At 50.3% G+C, this 24328-nt stretch overlaps 1 protein-coding gene across 3 annotated transcripts in view; it reads left to right on the top strand.

Moving 5' to 3' along the window:
- The window catches only part of SAMD4A (sterile alpha motif domain containing 4A), a 98958-nt gene that overhangs the window by 43770 nt on the left and 30860 nt on the right, over nucleotides 1–24328 (top strand). For all 3 annotated transcript variants that reach the window (XM_042046996.1, XM_042046994.1, XM_042046995.1), the window contains exon 3: nucleotides 17634–18152. In XM_042046996.1, coding sequence (XP_041902930.1) covers nucleotides 17634–18152 — 519 coding nt within the window. The remainder of the gene's footprint in view (nucleotides 1–17633; nucleotides 18153–24328) is intronic.

The raw sequence follows: 24328 nt of genomic DNA, 5'->3' as shown, positions 1-24328 counted from the left end.
TGGAAACGTTCCCAGTGAAAAAGCTGTGACTGGGACACATCGTTTTAGCCTCCCCCCCAAACGAATCCTTGCAGCTCCTGGGATGTTTTTGTGAAATATCAGTAAAAACTGGGTGAACAGCGGTTTTCTTCTGAAGGAACAACGTCGCTCTTTGTTTTGAGGTCCTGCAGTGCTTCGTGGGTATATGAGAAACAAAATGTGAGTCTGGCTACAAAGGAACGACAAGCCAACTGCTGCAGGCAGCACTGCAACACAGTGAATTCCACAGGGAAAGGTGAATTACCCAGGGAAGGGTGTGTTTTTAACCCGGTGTTTCTGCCTTACAAGTGCTTGTACAGCTGGGAAAGACACAGGGAGTCAGCTGAGTGTTGCTGCTCTGGTACAACCTGGGGAGAGTCAGTTCTTTGTGTCACTTTTTTGTGGGGGTTTCCTAAAAGAGAGGAGTTTCACTTTGCTTTGAATGTCTCTGTTGTAGATGCCCAGATTTCCCGTCCTCCCTGACTCAGCCCCAGCTCTCCCCTCCCTTCTCTTTGACGTTGGCACTTCAGGGCAGGATCAAAGCGGGTGAAATTAGAAGTTCTCCTCCTCGCAGTGACTCATCACTGGCTTTGGTCAAGTGCTTTGCTCTGGATGATGTGAGCAGCAGAAAGGGGAGGGGAGGGATGTCTGCATCCCCTAATTCCTCCTAGGAATTCACCCCAGCATGGGGGTGAAGCTGCTTGTCCTCACTTCACAGCCTAGCTAGTGTAGTTTTCTGTTCATCCTACCTTAAAGCCAAAGCAAAATGGGTCAGTTTTTACCCAGGCAGGAAATCTTGTCAAATCTGAGATCTGATCAGATCCATTAAGTTACTTTTTCTTTCATTTACTGCAGAGAATTTGAAGCAATGAGCAACCAGGTGTTTCCCCGGGCTCCCGCAGGGCAGGGAGCTGTGGCCAGCCAAAGCCAGGGCTTGCTTTTAACACCTCAAGCATTGCACAGAAATTTTCTCCTTTGAAGTCCTGGGTATGTTTTCCCTGTGAGGGGCTTGGCAGCATAACAGGCTCGTGCTCTTCAGCCTGTGGGGTGCATGCAGCAAGGGAGGCTCCCCTGTACGGATGTTCTCTGGTGTCTGATTTCCAGCAATGGGCTCTATGTCCTGTAGCTCCTGGAGGTCCATAACAGAGCTGAGAACTGGCTGAAACTTCAAACTGAACCTTCCTCATCTTTAAAAAAAAAACCAACCAATTTTGGTAAAGTTGCACAAGCTTTGCACAACCTGGATTTGTACAAAGAAGCCAATTGGTCCTGGAAGGGGTTACCTGGAACCATTGTTCCCACCTGTCTCAGATGCTTGTGAAAATCTTGAAAGGAAAGAAAATCAGTGATTTTGTGGCTGGTAGATGCACAGATTCAGCCTGTTAGCTCACCCTGCCTGTGTCCTCCCAAGCAGTCTGGGATGCCTTTGGCTGGGACATGGAGGAGGACATTTATTTATCCCAAGAGATGGCTCCAACATCCATCCCAAAAGGTGGACTGAGCCCCTGGCATGGTAGGGTTGCCCATGGACTTGCTGTGATCTCAGGGCTTACCCATGTGCAGCTTTGGCTGGGAGCACCCATATGGTCACCCCAGCCAGGAGCATTTTTTGCAGCATTTTTATGCAGTATTTTGCTAATTACTGTTTTGCATAATTGTGACAGTGACTTTCATAGCACTTAGATGTATATAAAAGCAAAACTTTCCTCAGAACTGCCTTTTTCTCCAGGCATCACTTAATATGTGGAAATTACACTATTGGCCGATGTGGTTCCAGCATTTAGTTTTATTTTTACCATTTCCATGTCTTCTGTGGGAAAGGAAGCAACGGTAGCAGTCCTCAGCATCCAAAGATAGGAACCACTTTGTTTCAGCTTTACTTTGGCCACGCTGGATTTTGCTGAGCACGTCTTGGCCGAGCTCCAGGACGTTGGACCAAGCCCACCATATTGAGAGAGAAGTGAATAATTACTACTTTGTGGTGGCAACACGGGCAGGAAGGAAAAAAGTGTTTGCAAAGTGCTTTGAAGATAATGACACCCCCAATTTGACGAGTGACAGCGGCGTAGAACGTCCTCTAGATAGCTCATTAATGCGCGGTGATTAGAGGACCGGACAAGGAACACTGTTCCCAACAGTGCCTGGTTTGGACTTCCTTTAAGGAGGGAGTGGTGAAAGGGAGGGCTCAGCCAAAAATAAACTAGCATCTCAAAGGCAGATGGTCCTATTCACAGACCTAAAATTACACCAGCCGAGGGCCAGGCAGGATGAAAGGAATTAGCATCTGGTGGCGAAGGGAGGGCAGTGTCACTGAGGGTGGGTGACCAGATGGCCTGGGTGCAGTCGGATGTCCTCCTGCAGGCAGTTGCAGCCTTTCCCCACTTGTAGACCTCAATATATTATTTTTATAGTTTTTTTTTTTTTCCCCAGAGAGGTACAGATTCCTCTGGAGCAAATGTAGGCTCACTGGCAGGAGGCTCAAGTCTCCCAGTTCCCTTTTATGGACCTGTTCACACCCTGCTCCTGCAGCCACTGCGAGTGCTGAGAAGCCTTCAGCTCAGGCTGGAATCTTCCAAAAGCACAGCACTGGGGATAATCCCTGGGACAGGCCCATCCACCCCAAAGGGGAGGAAGTCCAGTAAGGTTCAAGCACCCAATTTCCTAATAAAAGTGAAGCTGGTCACCTAATTTCTCCTTGTGAGATAGGATTCAGTTCCTAGCTGAAGTGAGCTGCAATGAGCCACTGGTTGTGGCCACTCCAGATGCTTGGGGTATTGTCCTGCATCCTGGGCGGATCATAGAATCATGGAATGGTTTGGGTGGGAAGAGCACCCAGTTCCAGCCCTGCCGTGGCAGGGACACCTTCCACTATCCCAGGCTGCTCCAAGCCCCATCCGACGTGGCCTTGGACACTTCTAGAGATGAGGCAGCCACAGCTTCTCTGGGCACCCTGTGCCAGGGCCTGCCCACCCTCCCAGGGAACAATTCCTTCCCAATATCCCATCTATCCCTGCCCTCTGGCAGTGGGAAGCCATTGTTCCTTGTCCTGTCCCTCCATCCCTTGTCCCCAGTCCCTCTCCAGCTCTCCTGGAGCCCCTTTAGGCCCTGGAAGGGGCTCTGAGCTCTCCCTGGAGCCTTCTCCAGGTGAACACCCCCAGCTGTCCCAGCCTGGCTCCAGAGCAGAAGGGCTCCAGCCCTCAGAGCATCTCTTTGGCCTCCTCTGGACTCATTTCAGCAGCTTCATGTCCTTTCTATGTTGGGGGTCTCAGAGCTGGATGCCAGACTCCACGTGGGATCTCACCAGAGCAGATCAGAGGGATGATGCTCACCTGGTGATCCCCAGAGCAGCACTTTGGAGGGTGCAGAGGTACCAACTCTTTTTTTCAGGTTTGTTTTCCCTTCTTAGGTGGAGCACTAAAAGCCTTTTGAGAACCGTGCTGTGACTCCCAATCCAGGTTAAAATGACCTTTTTTAGTTTATTCTTCCCCCTCACATTGTTATTTTTGGCTTGAAGGAGGGCAGTGACCTGGTTCATGGCACAGCCCCACAAAAGGGTTGTGTTGAAGGGGTAGGATGCAGAGCCTGGTGCTCATGCTGGCATAAGGGGAGCCCCTGGTACCCCATTCCCTGGGGGTCGCTCCAAGTGCATTCCTGTAGCATGACTTCAGACAGTATTTGAAAACTCAGAAGGTTTAAAGCACTGTTGCAATGCAAGAGCAAATCTGAGAACTGAGACTTAAATCCCTCCCCGCGTATACAGGGGATTTGGAGAGGGACTGGATTTGATCCAGGGTTTCTCAGTGTTAATTCTCCAGTATCTCCGACCATTCTGCAAAGACCAGGACAGAAATCTCTGGAAGAAGCCGCTGGCTGGTGGGGGGTTTGCCTTGCTACGTAGCCACATTTATTTTTATTTTACTTTTGAGCTGGTATTCCAGGAAAGCCCATTAAAAGCTGGCAGCCGGCTGCTGAGGAGCAGCTTGCCGGAGCCGAGCGCCGACGTGTGATGCCGGAGGAGCCACGCCGAGGGTTGGGGATGACTGATGGTGTGAGGTGTCGGTGGAAAGGAGGGGAAAAGGGGGATGTTCTCACTCCGCTGAACTTCCTTCCTTTGTGTTTCCTATTAAGCCGAGGGAGCCGCGCTGATGCGGCTGCTTTTGCAGCCTTCCAAGCTCCCATTTAATTGTGGATGATTTCATCCCGGCCTTTTTTATGCTGAAGCCAGTGGCCTGCATCATGCAGCAGTGAATTTAGGCAGATTTTATTTGCATGTGAGTCATTGAGCTTTTCCAGCTGAATGTCACCAACTTGGAATTTTTGTCTGATTTTGTTGTTGTTTTTGTCTCTTGGTGTTTTTCCACCGGTCTTTTTTCCCTGCCCTTTGCTGCCTGCGCCCCCTCGTCCCTCCACAACCTCCCCCCAGAAAAAATAGGAAAAGACTAAATGGGAGTTTGAGTTGGCAGTGGGAAAGGACGGGATTAGGAATGTTCAGGGGAGAGGGGGGGAAAAAGGATGCTTTATGTCGCTGGGAGGGAAGGAGCAGAGCCAAGTCAAATTGAGGGCTCTAATTTGGGAGCGGTGTTATTACAGGTCAGAGGGAGTCAGTTACTGGCTAAATTGGGAGGGCTGTCACATGCCCGGGCTGGAAATGCTGCTCACATGGCTGGGGCACACAGGCTCCTGGGCAACTCGGTTTGATTTTGTTGACAACGCTTTAAAAAAATAAAAAGAAAAACTTGTTTATTTTCCCTCAAATATAGGCTCTGTAGCAGCGTCCCTCTGCCTCCACTGCCGCCTCATCCCGGCCCTTGCTGCCCTTTGCACAGAGAAGTTTATAAATAGAGCAACTCCTCCATTATGTGCAGCTTCAGTCTCTTTATTTTTATACTGGAATCTGTTCAATGATTAACAGTTTAAACCATGTGCTGTATATCAATACCTTGCATACCCTTCATAACTTATTTTTAGTATTATTTTTCCCCCTTCTCATCCTTTATCCATTTTAGGCAGCACCATTATGACATTCAGATAATTTTTTATGTATTTATTTTAGCCTTTGAAGGAACTTATCTGCATTTCAATTAAGCTTTTGGTAAAAGGCTTTTTGCAATTGAAATTAAGAAGTCAGAGGAGTATTTCCTCCGTGCCTGTGGTTGTGCCTGTAGTCTCCTCACTGAAAGTCAGGAAGATTCGGGCATTTTTATGGATTAGGCTCAAAGAGATACAAAAAATTGCATGTTTTATTTCTTTGGCTCCCTACATCCTAGGAAATTCCACTGAAAATCTGGATTTGAGGGCGTGTTGAGGCATGTGAGCAATATAACCCTGGTGTAAGTGAAAGCAGGCAGTGAACTCATTTCCCACCTGTACCCCAGGTCCCAGAAGCAGCAAAACCAGCAGCATTTTCCCAGCAGCTGAGCTCACGGGCTCCAGGGGGTGATGGGACTTCTGGAAGCAATCTGCAGCCCCTGTTTAATTATGCTTTTAATCCTTGCTGACCCATCCCGTTGCCGTGGGCCAGGCTTTGCGGGCTGAGCTCAGCTGGCTTTGCACAGCAACCAACAAAAGCCACTTGACCCAGGATCTCATCAGGATGTCTCTTGTCCAGCAGACCTGGCACAGCTGCTCTCATATTCCTGTCTCCTCATTGCATGCACAAGGGCTGATGGATTCCCCTCTGCTGTCCACGAGGGATGTCATTTTGGTGTCATTTATGCCATGAGAGCCTTCTCTACCCACCTGTGGATAGTGCTCCTGCTTTCTCCTGCTGTCCTGCCCCGGTGGGCGGAGGTGGAGCAACGCCCCACTTGACAGTGTCCACAGCGTTGATGGGGCTTTTGCACCTTTGCACGCTCTCTGTGCTCAGGTGGGAGGGACCCTGGCACTATTTCCCTGCACTTCCCAAAGTCCATCCTCCCCATCTGAGGTTTGGGAGCAGGATGCCCGTGATGCCCAGGAGCTTGGGTGCTCCAGTGAGTAAAGGGAAACTGGCACTGAGCGTTCTTGTCCAGTGTCAGGTTGGCTTCACTCTTCAGGACAGCTCTCACAGGAGGTTGGTTGTTTTGTCTGCCAAGCATCTGTCTTCATCCTGACCTTGGGGTGAGAAGCAGGAGGTGGCACCTCATCCTTGTTGATGTCCTGCCGGCTCTGAGCTCTCATTTCTGACACTGAACCATTTCCCACATTCCTCTGTCCAAGCGCTGGGCACTTGTTGAATTTTCACTCTTGTTTCCCACCCATTGGGACTGCTATCATCAATGTAGACATCACTCCATGCTGGCTGGACTGTGGCTTGTGAAATCAGTGAAGCCAACTCCTCTTTCCCAAGGTGTTCTCTGTGCCAGTGCTGGCCACATTGTGTTGAGAAGCTTGGATACCATCATTCATGTGGTGTAGATTCCCTTGGCACCCGTGGGGCTTTTGATAAGGCTTCCCAGCGTGTCATCTTTGCTCTGAGTCAGTGAAATGCTCTCAGCATTGGAAATCTCTGCACTAAATTAAAGTCCTGTTGCTAGGGAGTGTTGTGATAATACAGGGTATTATGCTCCATAGCAAAAGTGTGCAACGGTGCAGCCTAGAAAACAAATCCATAAAACCTCCTGTCGGATGCACAGTGTGAAAATCTAGTGTACTTCAGCTCAGCATTAAATATGTCATGGAAAAAGGCTCCTGCTCCTCCTGAATTTCCTGAAAGTCTGCTTTGGGCTGAAAACTGTAGTGGCTGGAGCCAATTTAGAGAAGGAGAAATCCCTGCTCTTGTTGCTGTCTGCAGAAGCTCCTTAATGATCATGCCATGCAATTCTCCAGTGCTAAAAATACATCGCTTCTGGGTTTGTACAAACAGCCTCCTAATGACTGGAGCTCTGGCAAGCTCAGGAGGTAGAGGGGGAAAATAGTGGCAAAAATATGAAAATCTTACTCATTTCTACTCACAGTGGAGCTGGGCTCTTCTGTCCTTGTGGATCTCAGTGGGAGTTAAGGGATGTTTTGGTGAGAGAGATTCCAGTTTGTTCTGCATCTGACCCAAATAATGGGCATTCTGCTCCCAGTTTGAGTTTACAAGTTAGGTGGAGGGTGCTGAGCTCCCTGCCCTGCTGCTCTGTCTGCTGGTGGGGTTTCATCAGCCTGTTTGGGGTGACAGGATGGGAAGATCTGATCAAGGGTTGTCCTTGAGCCTGGCTTCAGTGCCGAAATTCCCACCTCCTGCTAACGCTTGATGAGGCTGCTGCTGCTTTGGAGAGCGTAATGGAGAGGGGAGCTGCCAGTGATAAACAGCTGAACTCGCTGCCCAAGGAGAGCTGCCTTTAAAAGGGCAACAGGTCGAGTAGGGCTCGTGTCTTATCTCACACTGGAGTTTTGGAGAGGGGAGCAGGGGATCGTTTGCTTTTTATTTCCCCAGAACTTACATGTCATACAGTCACCTGCTCCTTGCCTGGCATCCCAAGAAGAATAGCAATAAATTGTTGAAAGAGTCGCCCAGAGAAGCTGTGGCTGCCTCATCCCTGAAGTGTCCAAGGCCAGGTTGGATGAGTCTTGGAGCAATCTGGTCTCGTGGAAGGTGTCCCTGCCTATGGCAGGGGGGTTGGAACTGGCTGGTCTTGAAGGTCCCTTCCAACCCAAACCATTCCAAAATTCTGTGAAACTGGCTGTTCTTCCAAAGTGAAGTGCAGCAGCCTCTTGCCACCCAGAGGTGCTGACAAACCCATCCCTCCTGCCTCAGCCCTGGGTGGTGAAGGACTCTCCTGTTGCACACAGGGGAATGCTGGGAGCTGTTGCAGGAAGGTTGTATCTTTGGAACAGAATTGGTTTTGGTGGTTAAATATTCACTGCTGCATTTAACAAGGAATACTGTGCCGTTAATTTACATGGAGCTTCTTAATCTCGGTAATTAGGAATGGAGGAGATGCTCCTTCCTGAATTCTTCTGTGCTCTTGTCAGTGCTGAACCACAGAATCACAGATCGGTTTGGGTTGGAGGGCACCTTAATGATCAGCCCATTCTAACCCCTTGACGTGGACAGGAACACCTTCCACTAGACCAGGTTGCTCCAAGTCCTATCCAGCCTGGCCTTAAATCCTGCTGTGTAGTCAGAAACGCTTTGCTTTTCATCGTTACATGGCTCTTGCCTTTGTTTCTCCAAGGATCCAGTGTTTCTTGCAGCGGGGATTTCCCCAGCCACCACCTTTTGTGGGACGTGCTGTGCTTATTGCTCCTTTTTTTTTGCCTCTCTTCCCTGCATCCACTCTGGTCTGTTCACCTCCCCTCCCACTTGGAGCTTCTCTGCAGCAGCCACTCCGGTGGAAAAGAAACACTAAGTACTTTCCTAATGTATTTTTAGCCTCTTAGAGTGTGACGTAGCTGCTGGAAACACGGAGGGGAGCCAGCACCACGTGAACCCAGAGGCTGCTGCGCATCACTGGCAGATTTTCCATCGAGCACGGTGCTCCCTGGCACCGTGAGGGAGCCAGGGCGTGAGGTGGGATGTGGGTGCTGGAGAAGGGAGATGGTGCATGTGCCTGGTGTGATGTCTGTCTGTCCTCTCCTCGTGGGTGCTGGTGGACAAAAGGTCCATCTGTGCTTCAGAGAGGTTGTCCACCCTTGAATCTGTGCATGAAAGTGACCAGTCAGGGAAAGGGGAATTCTGTGGTTGCCTTTTTATATCTCGTTATACACCAAAGATGCTGGGGTAGCACTGCTGAGCGTGTTGGACCTGGAGGTTCAAAGCTGTGGGGTTGGGTGCTCCAGGAGGGGAAGTGCAGAGCTCTTAATCCCACACAAAGCAGTCCCCAAGCCCTCCTGGTGCCCAGTTGTTTGCTGGCTGTTCCCAGCTCCTAGCAGAGGCTTGTTCCAGGGCAAGAGCTTCACCACTGCTTCCCAATTCCTCCCCAAGTTGGCCTGTTAGACCTGAATGGGAGGGAGTGACAGCAAAAAGCCAGCCACGAGGGTTTATTGGCTTTTCCTCTGTCAAATCCCGCATTATCCGCTGGGGTGAGTGGTTTTGGTGACCTGTGAGGAAGCTGTTCCCAGGATGCAGAGTGGCCTCCCCCAGCCGCTGCAGCGCCGGGAGCCACAGGAGGTGCCAGCCAGCCGTGGATCCAGCCGGCACGGTGCTGCCTGGCACGGCTCCCGCTGCCTTCAGACGTGTGGGATTAGGGCCTCTCGCCCCGCTGAGGTCAGCGCCAGCGCAGGCACAAATTCGGGCCTGTAGCAGGGGGAGGTTGGTGGGATTGATACTCCACGCCACAGCCTCACAGGCGTGGAGGTGCTTGGAAACACCACCGGTGTCTTCTCCCCTGTGTTGGCTGTGATTTTGCATCGGTCTTGGAGCAGGATTCAGGTTCAGCGGCGTTTCAATGTCAGCCTGCCTCTCTGCCTGGTGCAGCTGGCAGGTCTGCAAGAACCTTTATCGTCGAGATGTTTTTCCTTTTAATTAGAGTTGGTTGCAATAACGAGGAGGCACATGCTGAAATTCTGATTATTTGGCCTCTGGTGGAGGGAGAAGGCTGCCAGGTTTAACAGCGAGGGTATTGGTGTGCTCTGGATGGGGTACAGAGTGCTTCCAACGGGGTTCTCACTTTGTTTTCCTTAATGTTGGGCTTTTGAATGAGGCTGATTTACGAAGGGAATGATGTCAATTCGCCCAAACAAAGTATTGTGACTGGGCCGACCTGCAGGTGCTAATTACTGCAAGTAATAATTTAAATCCCTTCAGCTGGAAACACTTTGTGCTTCACCTTCAATCGAGCTGCTGCAGCAGGAGCCAGGGCAGAGGTTTGTATCTGCAGTACTGTTGGAGAGTGGATTTTTGTGATAGGTGGTGGGGAGCTGGCCCATCTCACAGACCAGTAAATGCAGTTGTGGGAAGGCTGGGGCTGGCAGCAACCTGCCCTTGGTCGATACACTCGGTACAAATTCAGACTTGTGGGTGAAGTCTCTTGATTTTTTTGCTCTTCTGTCGTATCTTTGCAGCACTGTCCTGTGTGAGGTGGGGTGTGGTTTCTCCACCCTGCTCATAGAATCACTGAATGATTTGGGTTGGGAGGAACCTTAAAGGTCATCTAGTTCAGAATCTGCAGTCAGATGAATTCAAGCATAAAACCAGATAAATTCAACTGGAATTGAAGGCAAACTGAAGTGCTCGGGAGAAACTGGAATGAGTAGATGTAGAATTCAGGTTTGTCTGATGATGGTCACTCACTGGGAGATGATGCTGTGGCCATGCCGAGGTTGTTGGGCTGTGTTCATATGCAGGGTCAGGGTTCTTGACCCCTTTTGCCCTGGTGAAGGCATCCAGGCATCTGGAATAGGTCTGAGATCCCGGGGCTGACTGGAGATGACCTTGGTTACCGCAGGTTTGGGGGATTTAGATGGAAGTGCAGCACCTCCTGTGGATGTGAGGAGAAGCTGGTGGGTAGTGATGTGCTGCTGGGTCTTTGCACAGCAGGAGGAGTCCAGGTGCTGATTTTTCTGCCTTTGGCAAAAAAAAAGTGGGTGCCCTCCACATAGCTCTGCCCATCACCCAGATTCAGTGTTGCATTCATAATCCAGGAAACGGCAAACAATGGGAACCTCTTCTGGGAGCTGCTGAGGAAGCCTCTTGAAAAACCTTCCTGCAAACCCAGAAATAGCCATCTCTTGCTCTGTGGCCACTGATTCCAGGCTCACTGGAAGCAGTTGCCAGCTGCCTAAGCATGGATTGGATTTCTCTTTTGCTGTTGGCCATCCAAGACATGAAAACCTCAGTGTTGTCCATCCCTAGAAACGCTTGATTGCCATCCAGGGGCACCCAGTACCTCCCTCCAATCCCTAATGCTGCAGTATGTCACTTTACAAGATCAAGGATCCCAGCCTAAACTTTTAGTACAAATTCCTGTTTTTTCTCCCCAAATACATCTGAGAGTGCAGTTCATTTCAGCCCTGCTGGGAAGGTGCTTGGAGGGTGCCCTTAAGATTTGAGCATCTGGTTGATGGTTGGATTCAATGATCTTAGAGGTCTTTTCCAACCTTAATGATCCGATGATTCCCTCTCTTAGTCATTTCTTGCTTGGGCAAATTATCTGAATGGGCTTTTGAGAACTTTTTATGGAAAACAGAAAACAGGGCACAATAAAACTGTAATTTAAGAGCAATTTGCTGACAACTGGAGCCCTTAAGTGCACTGACTTGGCATTGAGGGGCAATGATACCAAGCCTCCTGTGTGAATGTCCTCTTTGTCAGTGTGCAGTTTTACGAACACTTCTAGTCTTTAAATTGTTGTCCTTGTTGCTCAGGATAAGCTGTTGTCTATTTCATAAGTTACACGTCACTCATCTCACTCGCTTCATCAAAATCACAATCAGCAAATACATGGAATCCTGGAATAGTTTGGATTGGAAGGGACCTTGAAGACCACCTTGTTCCAACCCCCTGCCTCAGGCAGGGACACCTTCCACTATCCCACATTGTTCCAAGTCCCTCCAACCTGGCCTTGGACACTTCCAGGGATCCAGGGGCAGCCACAGCTTCTCTGGGAAAACCTGTGCCAGGGCCTCACCATCCTCAAAGGGAAGACTTCCTTCCCAATATCCCATCCATCCCTGCCCTCTGGCAGTGGGAAGCCATTCCCTGTGTCCTGTCCCTCCATCCCTTGTCCCCAGTCCCTCTCCAGCTCTCCTGGAGCCCCTTCAGGCCCTGGCAGGGGCTCTGAGGTCTCCCTGGAGCCTTCTCTTCTCCAGGTGAACACCCCCAGCTCTCCCAGCCTGGCTCCAGAGCAGAAGGGCTCCAGCCCTCGGAGCATCTCTTTGGCCTGCAGAACACTTCACTTGTGTTCTGCTTCACTGTGAAATGTGGTAAGTTGTATATATGACAACAGGAGAGAGAGATGAGGAGAACCCAGTTTCTGCTTTCAAAATGAAATGCTTTACCTTGGGTGTTGGTTGTTTTTTGGGTTCTTTCAAGGGCTTGAGAGTACTTGGCGTTACCGGTGTTCCTTGAAGACGTGTCACCTGGTGAGCCCCACACGTTCTTTTCCTGTGCTGACAGCTGCTCTTGGCCATCCCTCTCAGCAGGGGTGGTGCTTCTAAACTGGAATTCTCTGGTCCAGAAGTCTGTTTGCAAAAATCAAAACTAGAATTAAAACCCTGCAGTTTGGTGCTTCAGGGTTTGTGAATGCAGGCACCAGTGTGCTACTCATGTTGTTTTTTGCAGGGACTTTGTCTATCCCTGCCTTTGTCCATCTGGCCTGGCTCTGTGTTTGAAAAACTGTGACTGTTTGCAGGACATCATAACTATGTGCCTCGCTGGTGGCTGAAATAACCCCATCATCACTCAAGGAGGCAGGTTCAGAGGAAAGGCAGCAAGGTCCCTCATGCAGTGCAGCGTTAGAGGTGGATCCATCACCACTGGACATGGAGGCAATTAACAGTTTGCAGGGATCCAGCAGTGATTAAGCAGATTTGTGACAGAGAAATCCCTTAACAGCTTAATATAATTGACAAACTTCACCTCTTTTTCCAGCCAGAAAGCCCTGGTTTTGGGGATGGTGTTGGTCCTATTCATAGCACAAGCACAGGTTTCAGCCTTGGAAGCAGGATCCAGCTATATTTGGAGCTGGATTTATCCACAGGCATGCTGCACATGCATCAGCTGGGCTGTCTAGCGGCAAAATCCTGTCAGTTAAGTAATCCTACAGTAGAAGGTAGTTTCACATCCCACCTTCATTCAGCTTCTCATCCAAGAAAATGTCCCGTAACAAAAATTGGGATTTTCTGCTTTGGGGGTACCAGCAGCTCCCATCCCTTCCCAGCACAGGGCTGGTCAGTTGTTTTCTTAGCTCATCTCCAAAAGGAGATAGCAGTGCAATGGCAGCAGAGGGCAGAAAAGGGATTTTTGGGGAGTTTCAAGGCAGCAAGGGGGGTGGGATTTAACTTTGGGGCTCTTTCTATGCTCAGATTTGCTGATATTTGTGACGTTCCACAAAGCAGCGAATGGGAAGCACCAAGCATCCCTGAAGCAGCATCCAGGGGAACTAATGAGGGGGTCATGTGATTAGTGCCTGCAGCCCACCCCAGGTATCGTGTCAGGACCCTGGGATGTGGGATCCCAAAACACATCCTCATCTCAGCTGACCCGGAGTGCTTTTTCTGGCAATCAAGGATGAGATATCCCAGATGTCCAGGAGCACGTGGAAGCAGGTGGGGGGCTGAAGTGGGGGCTCCTGCGTTCAGGGAGAGGGTGGAGAGGGGCTTTGGGGTGTTGCCAGCCCCTCTCCCCTGCCCACAGGCAGCTCCAGCTTTCCCTCTCCTGCGCTGCCCTCTCCAGATCCTTCTATTTTCTGGCAGATAGGATTAAGCCTGACCTTCTGCCCCATCTCAGAGAGAGCCAAACCTCTTTCGGATCTAATTATTTTCCATTTTTGTTTAATTGTGCACATCCTGCTGCTGGCTGAGAAGGAGAGCAGCTCCTGCCTGGGCTGGGGCAGGGAAGGGCACCCAGCCCTTCATCAGCCACAGGCTTTTGGGGCAGTGCTCCATCTTTCAGGGTTGTGGTTTAAACCCCCAAATCTTTTGGAGGTCCAAGGCAAAGTTCCCAAGAAGCAGCTCTGGCACCATCCTGTGTTTCTCCAGTGGGGTCCTTCATGCTCAGCTCTCCCCCATGTGAGGAGGAAGAGTCCAGCCCCGGCCACTGCCTCCCTCATCATTATCCTCTCCTGCACCCAGTTTACACCAGGCTCTGCTTTCTCTGTGTGTATTTTGCTCCTATGTTTAAGTGGCACCAACTTCTTTGAGCAGTGCATTGCAGGCCTTTTTTTAATGGTCTTTGATTTCTCAGTTTATCTGAGCTGCTACAGAATCCCAGCTGGTGCCAGGCTGGGGTTTGGCTGTGCCAGCCTGAAAGTGCTGCTGAACCACCACGAGAGTGATGACAAAATATCGGGGTGTGATATCCCTCTCTGCAGGAGGATGGGAGAAAATAAGACGTGTTTTCCACTCACCAGGCAGCTGACTAAGAGAGGGGACAGATAAATCAGATTCATCCCAACAGGAAGCCTTGCCTGGAGCAGGGACATCTGCATATGGAAAATATGGATATGCTCTGGTGGGCCTTGAGTCCTGCTACACTCATGTGTCCTTTACAACATCACTTAGGCTGAGTGTTGCTTTCCCAAATCCCATTTTTTAGCACCAAAGCAACCCCTCAGCATTCCCCTGGGCACGGGAGCACACCCAGAGTACCAAAAGTCACCTCTGCTGCAGTACAGCAGCTCCTTCTCCACCAAAGCTGTGCCACGTCGTGTCCCTTGCTCCTGTCGGCACAGGACGGCTCGGGCACGCCGTCGGCTGGCTCAGGAAGTGGCTCTGGAGGAGGGGGAGGTCTGTGGAGAAGTAAATACCAGTGCAGAAAGTTCCAGGGAGAGTTGCCAGCATTTCCAGCAAGCCATCTAGCGGCTTCCTATTAAAACAGTTGCATGCCTTGGAACTGGGAAGGTGAAGCTGGAGGGGTGAGTGCTGCTCACCACTGCAGTTGTGTCAGGAAACTGATGTCCAGGGTTTGGTCTTAATTGGGTAAAGGTGCTGCTTTAACAGCCCTCTTCTGGGTCAGGGGTGGTGGGAGGGTTGGGTTAGCTGCTGGCTGGCAGTATGGGTCTCACAGAATCATGGAATCATGGAATATCCTGAGGTTGAGGGGACCCTCGAGGATCGTAGAGTCCAGTTCCTGGGTTACAGAATATCCTTAGTTGGATATTGATTTGTTCTTACGCCTTCCCAAGAGCAAACCTGATGAATGATCCTGCAGATGGAGATCTGGATCTGCATTTCAGTGGTGTGGGTTCAGCTACCCTAGCTCAAAAACACGTGGAGGATAGAGGGATAATCAATGATTTAGAGGAGCTCCCTGTACAGAACAGATTGGAGACCACAGATAGGGAGGAAGAACCTGAAGCTTTGGGGGTTTTTTTTCAGCATTTTAATTGATGAAGTTTTGGGGAGTGTGTTTAAAGCAGGCAGAAGGAAGTGCTTCTCCACCACGTGGCTCAGTCGTGGCTCCTGTAGCACAGCCTAAGACAGGGGCTGAAAGGTTGAAGGCTTTACAGAGGGGTTTGGTCAGCCCTGGAGGAGAGATTGCCGTGGAGCTGGGAAGTGTCAGTTGGCTGGTCAGGGTAGATCCTGAGCTGTCCTTGTTTGGAGTTTGTATAAGCTCTTCAGAAAAACATCTGGTGGTGGAGATCTCACCATGTCCCAGGCCATCCTGGGACAGTTTCATCATGTCCAGCTTCGTTCATCTTTGCTGCAGTTCCAGCCACAGAATCACAGAATTGTTTAGGTTGGAAAAACCCTCCAAGATCGAGTTCAACCATTCCCCCAGCACTGCCAAGGCCACCACTGACCCATGTCCCCAAGTGCCACATCCACACAGTTTTTAAATCCCTCCAGGGATGGTGACTCCACCATTTCCCTGGGCACCAGCAGATGTGGAGAGGAGCTTGTCCATGCCAGTGTTCACCTCTCAGCAGGGTGTGAGGCTGGCTGGTGCAGCTTTTGTGTGCAGCATGGTATCTGACTGATTTGGTGCTTCCCAAGCCAGGCTCTTGCCCGCCTCGTGCTGCACAGCCGTTTGTTCTCACCTGCATGCACCTATTTAATGTTTGCTCCTATTCATGCAGATGTTCTTTCATATCTTCTCTCCACATCTCATAGAAGCATAGAATATCCTGATTTGGGAAGGATCCATCGGGATCATTGAGTCCAACTCCTGGCCTTGCACAAGACATCCCAACAATCCCACCGTGTGCCTGAGAGCATCGCCCAAACGCTCCTGGAGCTCTGGCAAGCTGGTGCTGTGACCATTCCCTGGGAGCCTGTTCAGTGCCCAGCACCCTCTGGGGGAAGAGCCTTTCCCTGATCTCCAGCCTAACTTCCTGGAGTTAGCTCTCTGACACAGCTTCATGCCATCCTTTCAAGTCCTCAACATTGACTTCTAATCCAGTTTCCTGGAGTGTTTTCCTTTCTCTTATCGTGATACCTGCATGCTGATCACATTGATCACATCACCCTTATCACCAGTGACGTGCTGGGTGGTGTCAGGGCCAGGACAGGTCTCCTTGCCCAGTACATCCTCCCAGTCTGACGGTGAATCAGCACCACCAGCTCCCTCCATATGGTTTTCGGATGAGTTGTGTGCCCACATTAGAGCAGTTTCTCTCTGCTGTGCTGCTGAGGGAGCCATGTGCAGCAGCACCTAATGAGTATCAAGATATACAGCACTGCCTGTTCTTCCAGCTATTCAGAGGCCAGTTGCTCTGTCACAGAAGGAAATTAAATTGCTCTTGACAAATGGGTGTCGGCAGTCACTTATCATCTTGTTATCTTCTAAGTGCTTACAAATAGGTTGTTTCATTATTTGTTCCATCAGTTTTCCAGGAGTTCGAGTTAAGTGACCAGTTTGTAATTCCCTGACTTTTCCTTCTGCATATTTAAATCTAACCCCTAGGTTTGCTTTTTTTCCCCCTGGTCTTCTAAAAACTCTCCTATTTGCTGTGATCTGACAGAGGAACAGGAGCTCTGGGGCTGCTTCAGCTGAGCCCTTCCCTCCTTATCTTTGGGGCTGGTGGATGCACCAACACTCTGGTTGGATTGATTGTGTTCCTGCTGGAAAGCTTCTTCCCTCTGTGGCTCTCACCTGTGTTACCTCCTTTGAATCTTGACCTTTTCGATTTTCCAACCAAGTTCTCTTGAAAGGTTAGCTTTATCCACTGAGTGCTTTTGTGTAGTGTTTTCTGTAATCTGCAACAATATGGAAAATTTGGGCCAAATCGTGATCAAACCAAGACAGATCTTGGCACCCAATGTGGGGCCTGAGGGCATCAAGAGAAAGGAGTGAAAAAGGAATAACAGTTCCTGGGTAACTTAATTTTGTGTGCTGGATATAGGAAGCTTGTTAGGCAGCACCATGTGGTCTAGTTTCCCCTGGTTTGGGTGGCAGGTGGTCATGGCTATATTCTTCCCTGTTGTAGCTACTTACCTGAACATGGGTCCTGTGATTAAGACTACCATTGCTGTTATCCAGTTTGCACTATGTGTCGAGGGTTAGGGTTAGTGGGGGTTAGGGTCAGGGTTAGGGTTTGGGGTTAGGGCAACCATTAGGGTTAGGGTTAGTGGGGGTTAGTGGGGGTTGGGGTTCAGGTTAGGGGTTAGGGTTAGGGTGGGTTAGTGGGGGTTGGGGTTAGGGGTTAGGGTTAGGGTGGGTTAATGGGGGTTGGGGTTAGGGTTAGGGGTTAGGTTTAGGGTGGGTTAGTGGGGGTTGGGGTTAGGGTTCGGGTTAGGGGTTAGGGTAGGCTTCAGGTTAGGGTTAGGAACAACAACAGTGGAGTACATTTGGGTGTAGTTTGGCTTTTTCGGTGATTTTCGGGAGCATCTGCTAACTTCTGGCATCCAGTTTGCCGTGACCATGGTTTTTGGAGGGTGTTGACCCCCTTGCCAGGGAGGTGCTCACACTGTGGCGACACGCATGTGGAAATCTTTTTGGCGTGTTGTATTTACCCTGCCAGGGCCTGTTTATTTCTTTATTAGCTCTGTTTTTCAATTTCTCAATTATCTTCTTCCCCGCCCCCCCCCCCCCCATTTTCCTTCAACAGGAATCATTAACCAGTGGCAACAGGAATCCAAGGATAAAGTGATCTCCCTCTTGTTAACCCACCTGCCTTTACTGAAGCCCGGCAACATCGAGGCGAAAGTCGAGTACATGAAACTCTTGCCCAAAATCCTGGCGCACTCGATCGAGCACAACCAGCACATTGAGGAGAGCAGGCAGCTGCTGTCCTACGCCTTGATACACCCTGCCACCTCCCTGGAGGACCGGAGCGCCCTGGCCATGTGGCTCAACCACCTGGAGGACCGCACGTCGGGGGGCTTCGGCGGGCAGGGCCGGGGCCGCTCGGACTCGGTGGACTACGGGCAGGCGCACTACTATCACCAAAGACAGAACTCCGACGACAAACTCAACGGGTGGCAGAACTCTCGGGACTCCGGCATCAGCGTCAGCGCCTCCAGCTGGCAGGACAAAAACCTGGCCTGCGAGAACGGCCACCTGCCCCTCTACTCCTCCTCCTCCGTCCCCACCACCATCAACACCATCGGCACTAGCACAAGCACCAGTAAGTACCCACGGGAGGCTCTGGGGACAGGCCCCTCATCCCACTAGGAATTACTGCTTTGCCGTGGTTAGCAGAGGGGCTAAATTCATCTGGGCCATAGAAAACTCCTTTTTTTTTTTTTTTTTCTTCTTCCTTTCCTCACCTGCTTTTTTTATTTCCTGCTTGCCTTGTTGGGTTTTTTTTCCTCTAGTCCTGTGGGGTTTTAAAGACCTGGGACTTGGAGAGGAGGAGGGAAAACCAGCAAAGCATAAGAAAAAGGTAGAGCAAAAAATACGCGTTATCGAAAGGAACCCCTTGTATTTCATGTAGCTCCGTGTAGATTTACAGTTCATGTTTCAAGAATGCCTAAAGCAAGTGGAAAGCTGATGATTCATGCCCAAAAGTGAGCTGGAGGACTTGAGTCAAGTCCAAAAGTGTGCTGAGGACTTACTGGGAGGAAATGGGATTGGGACCCCAAGTGCAGGCATAAGTTTTGGAAGCAGGACTGGAATCCACGAGCTTCAGGGTATCTGAAAACATCCCCTTGTATTTGCAGTGCAGAGGTGTGAAGCTGGCGGTGATTGACAAGTTTAGATGGACAGTCCTCAGTGTTTCCCAGGAGAGTTGGGTGGTTCTTTCCCCATGGAGACATTGCCAGGCTTTGATGGATGGTGCAGAGCCCAGCCCAAGGCTTGGACACACAGAGATGCTGCAGAGCACTGTGACTGGAGCTTTATCACGGGTTTTGTGTGACGCTGTAGTGCAGCTATAACTGGTGTTTAAAGCAACCATTGATGCCTGTGAGCCTTCCTTGGGAGAGCAGGAACAAGGCATCTTCTCAGTAGGATTCAGAAGCTCCCCTGCCCACCCTCTTGCTCTGTGGAGGGCTGTCACGCCTTTGGGTGACTGCCACCATGTCACCTGCGGGGCTGCATGTCCTCCTTCACTTTGGGATATTCAGAAAGGCTCTCTCCAAGGTGCTTTTTCAGCATCTTCTAGAAACCAGGGATGCAGAGAGCACTTTGGGGAGGAGAGGCTTCTTGTGGTAGCAGCCCTGGTTTCTCTATCAGTGTGTGGAAAGCCACAATTAAATAGCTAAGAGCTTTAAAATGGTCACTTAAGGCTTCTGGGCTTTTCCCTCTCCTGTAAGAATTGCATTTTTTTAAAGTGGTGTTTCAAATCAGCAGCAATACAAAACACAGCTCTGGGTTTATTGCTGTAGCACCCTGGTCCCTGCCTCTCCCGTGTTCATCCTTGCAGGCATGTGGGGATTTAGCAGAAGGGTCTCAGCTTCTCCACTCTCAACCATTGTGCCCATCCCATCCCCTGCCTGTGAAGCCCCCAGCTCATGTTGCTGTGGGATTGTGTGATGTTCAGCTTCTCTGAGAGCCAGTCCCTGTCCTGTGGAGCTGTTCCTGGGTGACCAAGCTACATGGGAAAGGTTTAACAAGGAGGCAGGGTGAGAAAAACCCCATGAATTTACTTGCAGTCGGTCTGTTAAACCTCTTCAAGGATTATTTGGGGGGGATTTTCCATGTGGTTTTTGCAGGCCTGGTGGTTCAGAGGCTTTGCACATCAGGGAGGCAGTGGGAAGAGAGGCTTCAGAAGGGGTCTGGTGCCTCATGTCAGGATCTGGAAGCAGGGAGGTGTGGTGGGTGCAGCAGGTTTAATCACTGATGGTGGCTGAAGCTCTGCAAGATGTGTTAGGTCTTGAAGGACTCTTTCCACAAACCCCACAGTGTTTCTTTGAGCCTTTCTGTGCTCAGACTTAGCTCTCAGAAGAAGCTTTGACCCACCCCTTGCCCATCATGGTCCCCAAGTATTGGCACAAGATCCCAAAACTGAGCAAACAGCCAAACTATTCAGCAGTGCCTGAGCTGCTGCACTGCTGTGGTTTTTCCTAAATTCTCCCAGAATTAGGTGTGTGCAGCAGCACTGGGACAGGAACACCTGTGGCTCTGCCAACAGCCCTACTCTTCACCCAGTCTTTTGCTTGAATCCCTCCTCGGTCTCTGCCACTTGCTTGGCTGCATCATGCCCTGCTAGTGATAGTTTAGTCCCACATGTTAAGCTGTTGTAACTCCTGCAGACATATTTTGGTGGCACCATGCTCAGACAACCGTGGACTGAGCTGGAGGTGACCCAAGCACACTTCATGTGTTAGTCCATAAACTTCCTTAACACAATATTTGGCTTGGGCACAAGCCTGGTAAGTCCACAGATAGATGCTAAAAAATAAACACGGCTGTCAGCCTTTGTCCCAGCCCCTTGACTCAATCGATACATTTATTAATCTTTTATTCCAAAGCAAAGCCCTCAACCCCGTAGTGTTTGTTTAGGTTTTAGTGTTGTTATTAGTTTTAAGTTATCCCTCTTACTCAGAAGTGTTTGTCTGTGCAGAGGCTTTAATCCAGCAACACCCTGCAGGGCACAGCCTTCCCTGACCCATCCCTGCAAAGGCACTGCCTGTTGCTGACACTGGAATGGGGCAGAGTCTTTCCCAGAGCAGTGATGTGGTGATCTTGCCTGAGCTACGTTCTTCTGGTGCTGTGGTACAATTAGGTTTAATGCCATCATGGCACAGGGCTTAAATATGGGTGGCTGAAGCTCATGTGATGTTTTGCTTTGCGCTGTCCTTGACTTTGACTCAACCTAGACCTCGGCTCTGAGATTTGGTTCAGGATTGGTTCATCTCCAGCTCTCCCATAACAGCACTGATAGGGGTTAGCCAAGGTTAGCCAAGACTTGAGGAGATGTTGTGGGAAGCAAGTCTGGGGTGCTCTGAAGGAGAATCACTCTGATTTACCACAGTAATGGTACTCCAGGAGTGGGACCAGTGTCCTAAGTGATGAATTTGGATCTGGAGTGATCAGAGGATATGGACTCACCCCAAACAATGGAAGTCTGCCCAGAGAAGCTGTGGCTGTCTCATCCTTGCAAGTGTTCAAGGCCAGGCTGGATGGGTCTTCAGCCTGGTCTAATGGAAGGTGTCCCTGCCCATGGCAGGGGAGTGGAACCAGATGGTCTTGAAGGTCCCTTCCAACCCAAACCATTCTGGGATTCTGTGGCGTTCATGTGCTTCTTCCCATCCACTGCATCACTGCTTTCTCAGCCATTCCTGCAAAGCTTGAGATGCAACTTTAAACCAAGCTTTAGTGTGCTGGGGGTACAGGCAGCCTTGGCATGGGCTGAGGAGCACAGGCAGGGAGTAGGCTGGAGCTGCTCCGGCGTGGGGGACGGGGTGAAGCCCGGAGTCCTGGCTCTGTGGCTGGGTCAGGCAGCAGTTGCAAAATGTTGGGGTTGCACAACGCCTTTGTGACAGAGACACGGCCTGGGAACTGTGAAAGGACAGAGGAAAGCAGCTTGTTTTCAAAGCTGCCAACAGCTTCTTGCATGGGGGCTCCAGCTCCTTCCCTACCCCTGTAACCAGCTCCACCTGAGTACAGTCTGATGGCATGACAGGATTTGTTGTCAAATGGAAGAAGCACAGCTTAGCCCTGTGTTTGCCACCCTCTTGGAAGGGAATCTGTGTAGAGGCAAAGGAGGGTCTCCTGTAAGATGTGCTGAGGAGGAGGAGGAATGCAGGTACATTGGTCTCATTTGGACCATAAAGTCACAGGTCAGTGATGGATAGGTACAGAGACCTTGCTAGGGAATATCCTGCAGAGCAGGAATCTGGCACTGTGTTCATACTGGGGGGATGTTGCACTCTGGTGTTTCAGTGTCACTGCACTGCCTGGGTTCCCTCTGTGAGGGAACAGAGAGGTCCTTGGACCAGCAAAGCTTTTGCCATTCTGGAGCCACCCTTGTGCTCCTGCACAAATGGGAAAGATGCCAGGTGCTCAGGCCTGCTACACCCTTCCCATGGGAATCTGCCAGAAAACTGGTGGTGTTTGTCTGCAAGGAGAAGGAGAGCAAGCAGAGCAAGGGAGAAGAAATACTCACCTGTACAAACTTTTTGTCCTGAAAAAGAAAAATCTCCAGGTTGTCCTAGAGCTGAAGTAAATCAAGGTTCTTCCTTCCATGCACCCCAGCCCAGGTTCAAACTGAAAGAGGGCAGGGTTGAATTGGATATTGGGAAGAAATTCTTCCCTGTGAGGGTGGTGAGGCAGAGATTGCCCAGAGAACCTGTGACTGCTCCATCCCTGGAAGTGTCCAACACCAAGTTGGATGGGGCTTGGAGCAACCTGGGATAGTGGAAGGTGTCCCTGCCCGTGGCAGAGGGTTGGACTAGATGATCTCTAAGGTCCCTTCCAACCCAAACAATTCTGTGTTTCTGTGATCCTGCCCTACAGGCATATCTGCAGCTGCTGGACTGTGTGTCAGAACGTGTGTGTGTGACATGGCTTGCAGGATTTTGCCAGCATTTGCTCTATTGATGGAATCCCCAGTGAGAGGGCAGATGAACATGCTGGAGCTCTCCCCGAGTCATCAGGGAATTGAGGTGGAACAAACAACACTTGCCATGAACGGAGTGTGGGTTTCCTGACTCTTCCTCCCTTACACTGCTGTGCAACAGCTCACAGCTTAGCACTGGAGACAACCCTGTCACCATACCTGGTAGCCAGTCTGAGCTGGGTGATGGGAGAACTGCATGTTTTAACTCACAGGACCACCCTGTTCTGTGTCGGGTTGATGGGCAGCCCACAGGACCACCCTGTTCTGTGTTGGGTTGATGGGCAGCTTGCAAGTTGTTGTCCTCTGTGTAGATTTCAACAACACCTGAAGGGAGCACACTGTGTGTCCTCAGCCTCTGTTTGCCTTACACAAGGCGACACATTTCCTCCCATGCAAACTTAGCAAAACATGCCATGAGAAAATGAAAAAGTCTTAATGAGGTTACAGCAGTGAAGCAAACAAATGTCCTGTTCTTGCTGCAGGGGGATTAGCTTCGGGAATTGCCTTCAGAACATTGTTTCTCAGTTGGCCTTGCTGAGACTTGGCACTCTGGCACTCGTCCTGCCAGCCGGGGACACCTCTCACGTCTGCTTTTCTTCTCTTTTACTGATAGACTGAGAAAAGCTCGTTGACCTTTATTACACTTGAGCTTCTCAGTGGTGGCAGACAAGGGCATTTGTTGTCTTGCTCATGCCCTCTAGTGTCACACACAATGGGCAGAGAAGACTTTCAGAAGTCTCCCGCTTTGTCGGGTTCCCAGTGCTACAAAATCTTGCTAATCCCGTAGCTTGAAATCAGAATTGTTGTACAAGAAAATCAGGGGCGAGCAGAGTTATTTTCTGAAATCCATGTACATAAATACAGCAGCAAACAGGACTGTGAGTGAGAACAACACAGAATCATGGGATCACTTAGGCTGGGAAAGACCTTTAAAATCATCAAGTCCATCTGTAATCTTCTACTGCGGTGCTGAACAGCAGATACAGATTTTCTGTCCCCTCTGTAAATTCAAAGCACTTTGCTCTTGGGAGACACAGTCCAGGGCCTGGGGACCATTGCTCAGCCAGTGAGATGAATGGTCACCCACCCTCAGCCTGGAGGCCATCAGGCATTGGAGATGGAAGAGGTGGTGGAGAACAAGAGTGATGTCCTTTTGGGGTGTCAGCAATGCTGGGGAAGATCTGCTACTGCTTGAGTGTGTTTTATAGCCAGCATCCCTTCCTTTTCTAACCCTGCAACTTCAGTTTAGCTGCCCCAGCCCGTTTCGATCCTCCTTTGAGCCTGTTCTGGCACATTCCCTTCGCTTCTTTGCTCCTAAAGGGTCTCTACTCTCTGTCTTTGGTTGACTGACAAAGGTCAACGTGATGCTGAGGTCCCACCTTCAGTCATCTCCACAGGCTTTCTAGACTGACACCCAAGCTCTTCAGCCTACCTTTCATCTTCCAAACATCATAACCTGCACTGGAAGGGAAGAAAAGACAGATTCACAGGGTGACTTAGAGTAACCCATCAACCATTGAAGAACACTCGGCTCAGGACATCTGGGAGGGTCACTCTCCTGTTTTGTTCGTTCAAGACTTGCAGACCACAGGTAGCTTTGCTCGTAGGGATGCCCATCAGTGCAGCCATGGGGCAGAAGTTTCTTACCAGCAGCTGTTGGCTCTCTGGGCATGCAGATGGCTCTGGGAGATACGGATGGCTCAGGGGGGATTCCAATGCCTCTGGCAGGTTGTGGATGGTTCTGGGAGGATAAGGGTGGCTCGGGGAGCATGTGGATAGCTCTAGGGGGATGTGGATAG

The sequence above is a fragment of the Corvus kubaryi genome, unplaced genomic scaffold (assembly GCF_017639235.1).
Source record: "Corvus kubaryi isolate FWS band 111438036 unplaced genomic scaffold, C.kubaryi_AGA036_p1.0 66, whole genome shotgun sequence".
Taxonomy (NCBI): domain Eukaryota; kingdom Metazoa; phylum Chordata; class Aves; order Passeriformes; family Corvidae; genus Corvus; species Corvus kubaryi.
The sequence above is the reverse complement of the archived record's forward strand: the minus strand, read 5'-3'. Positions and strand labels throughout refer to the sequence as shown.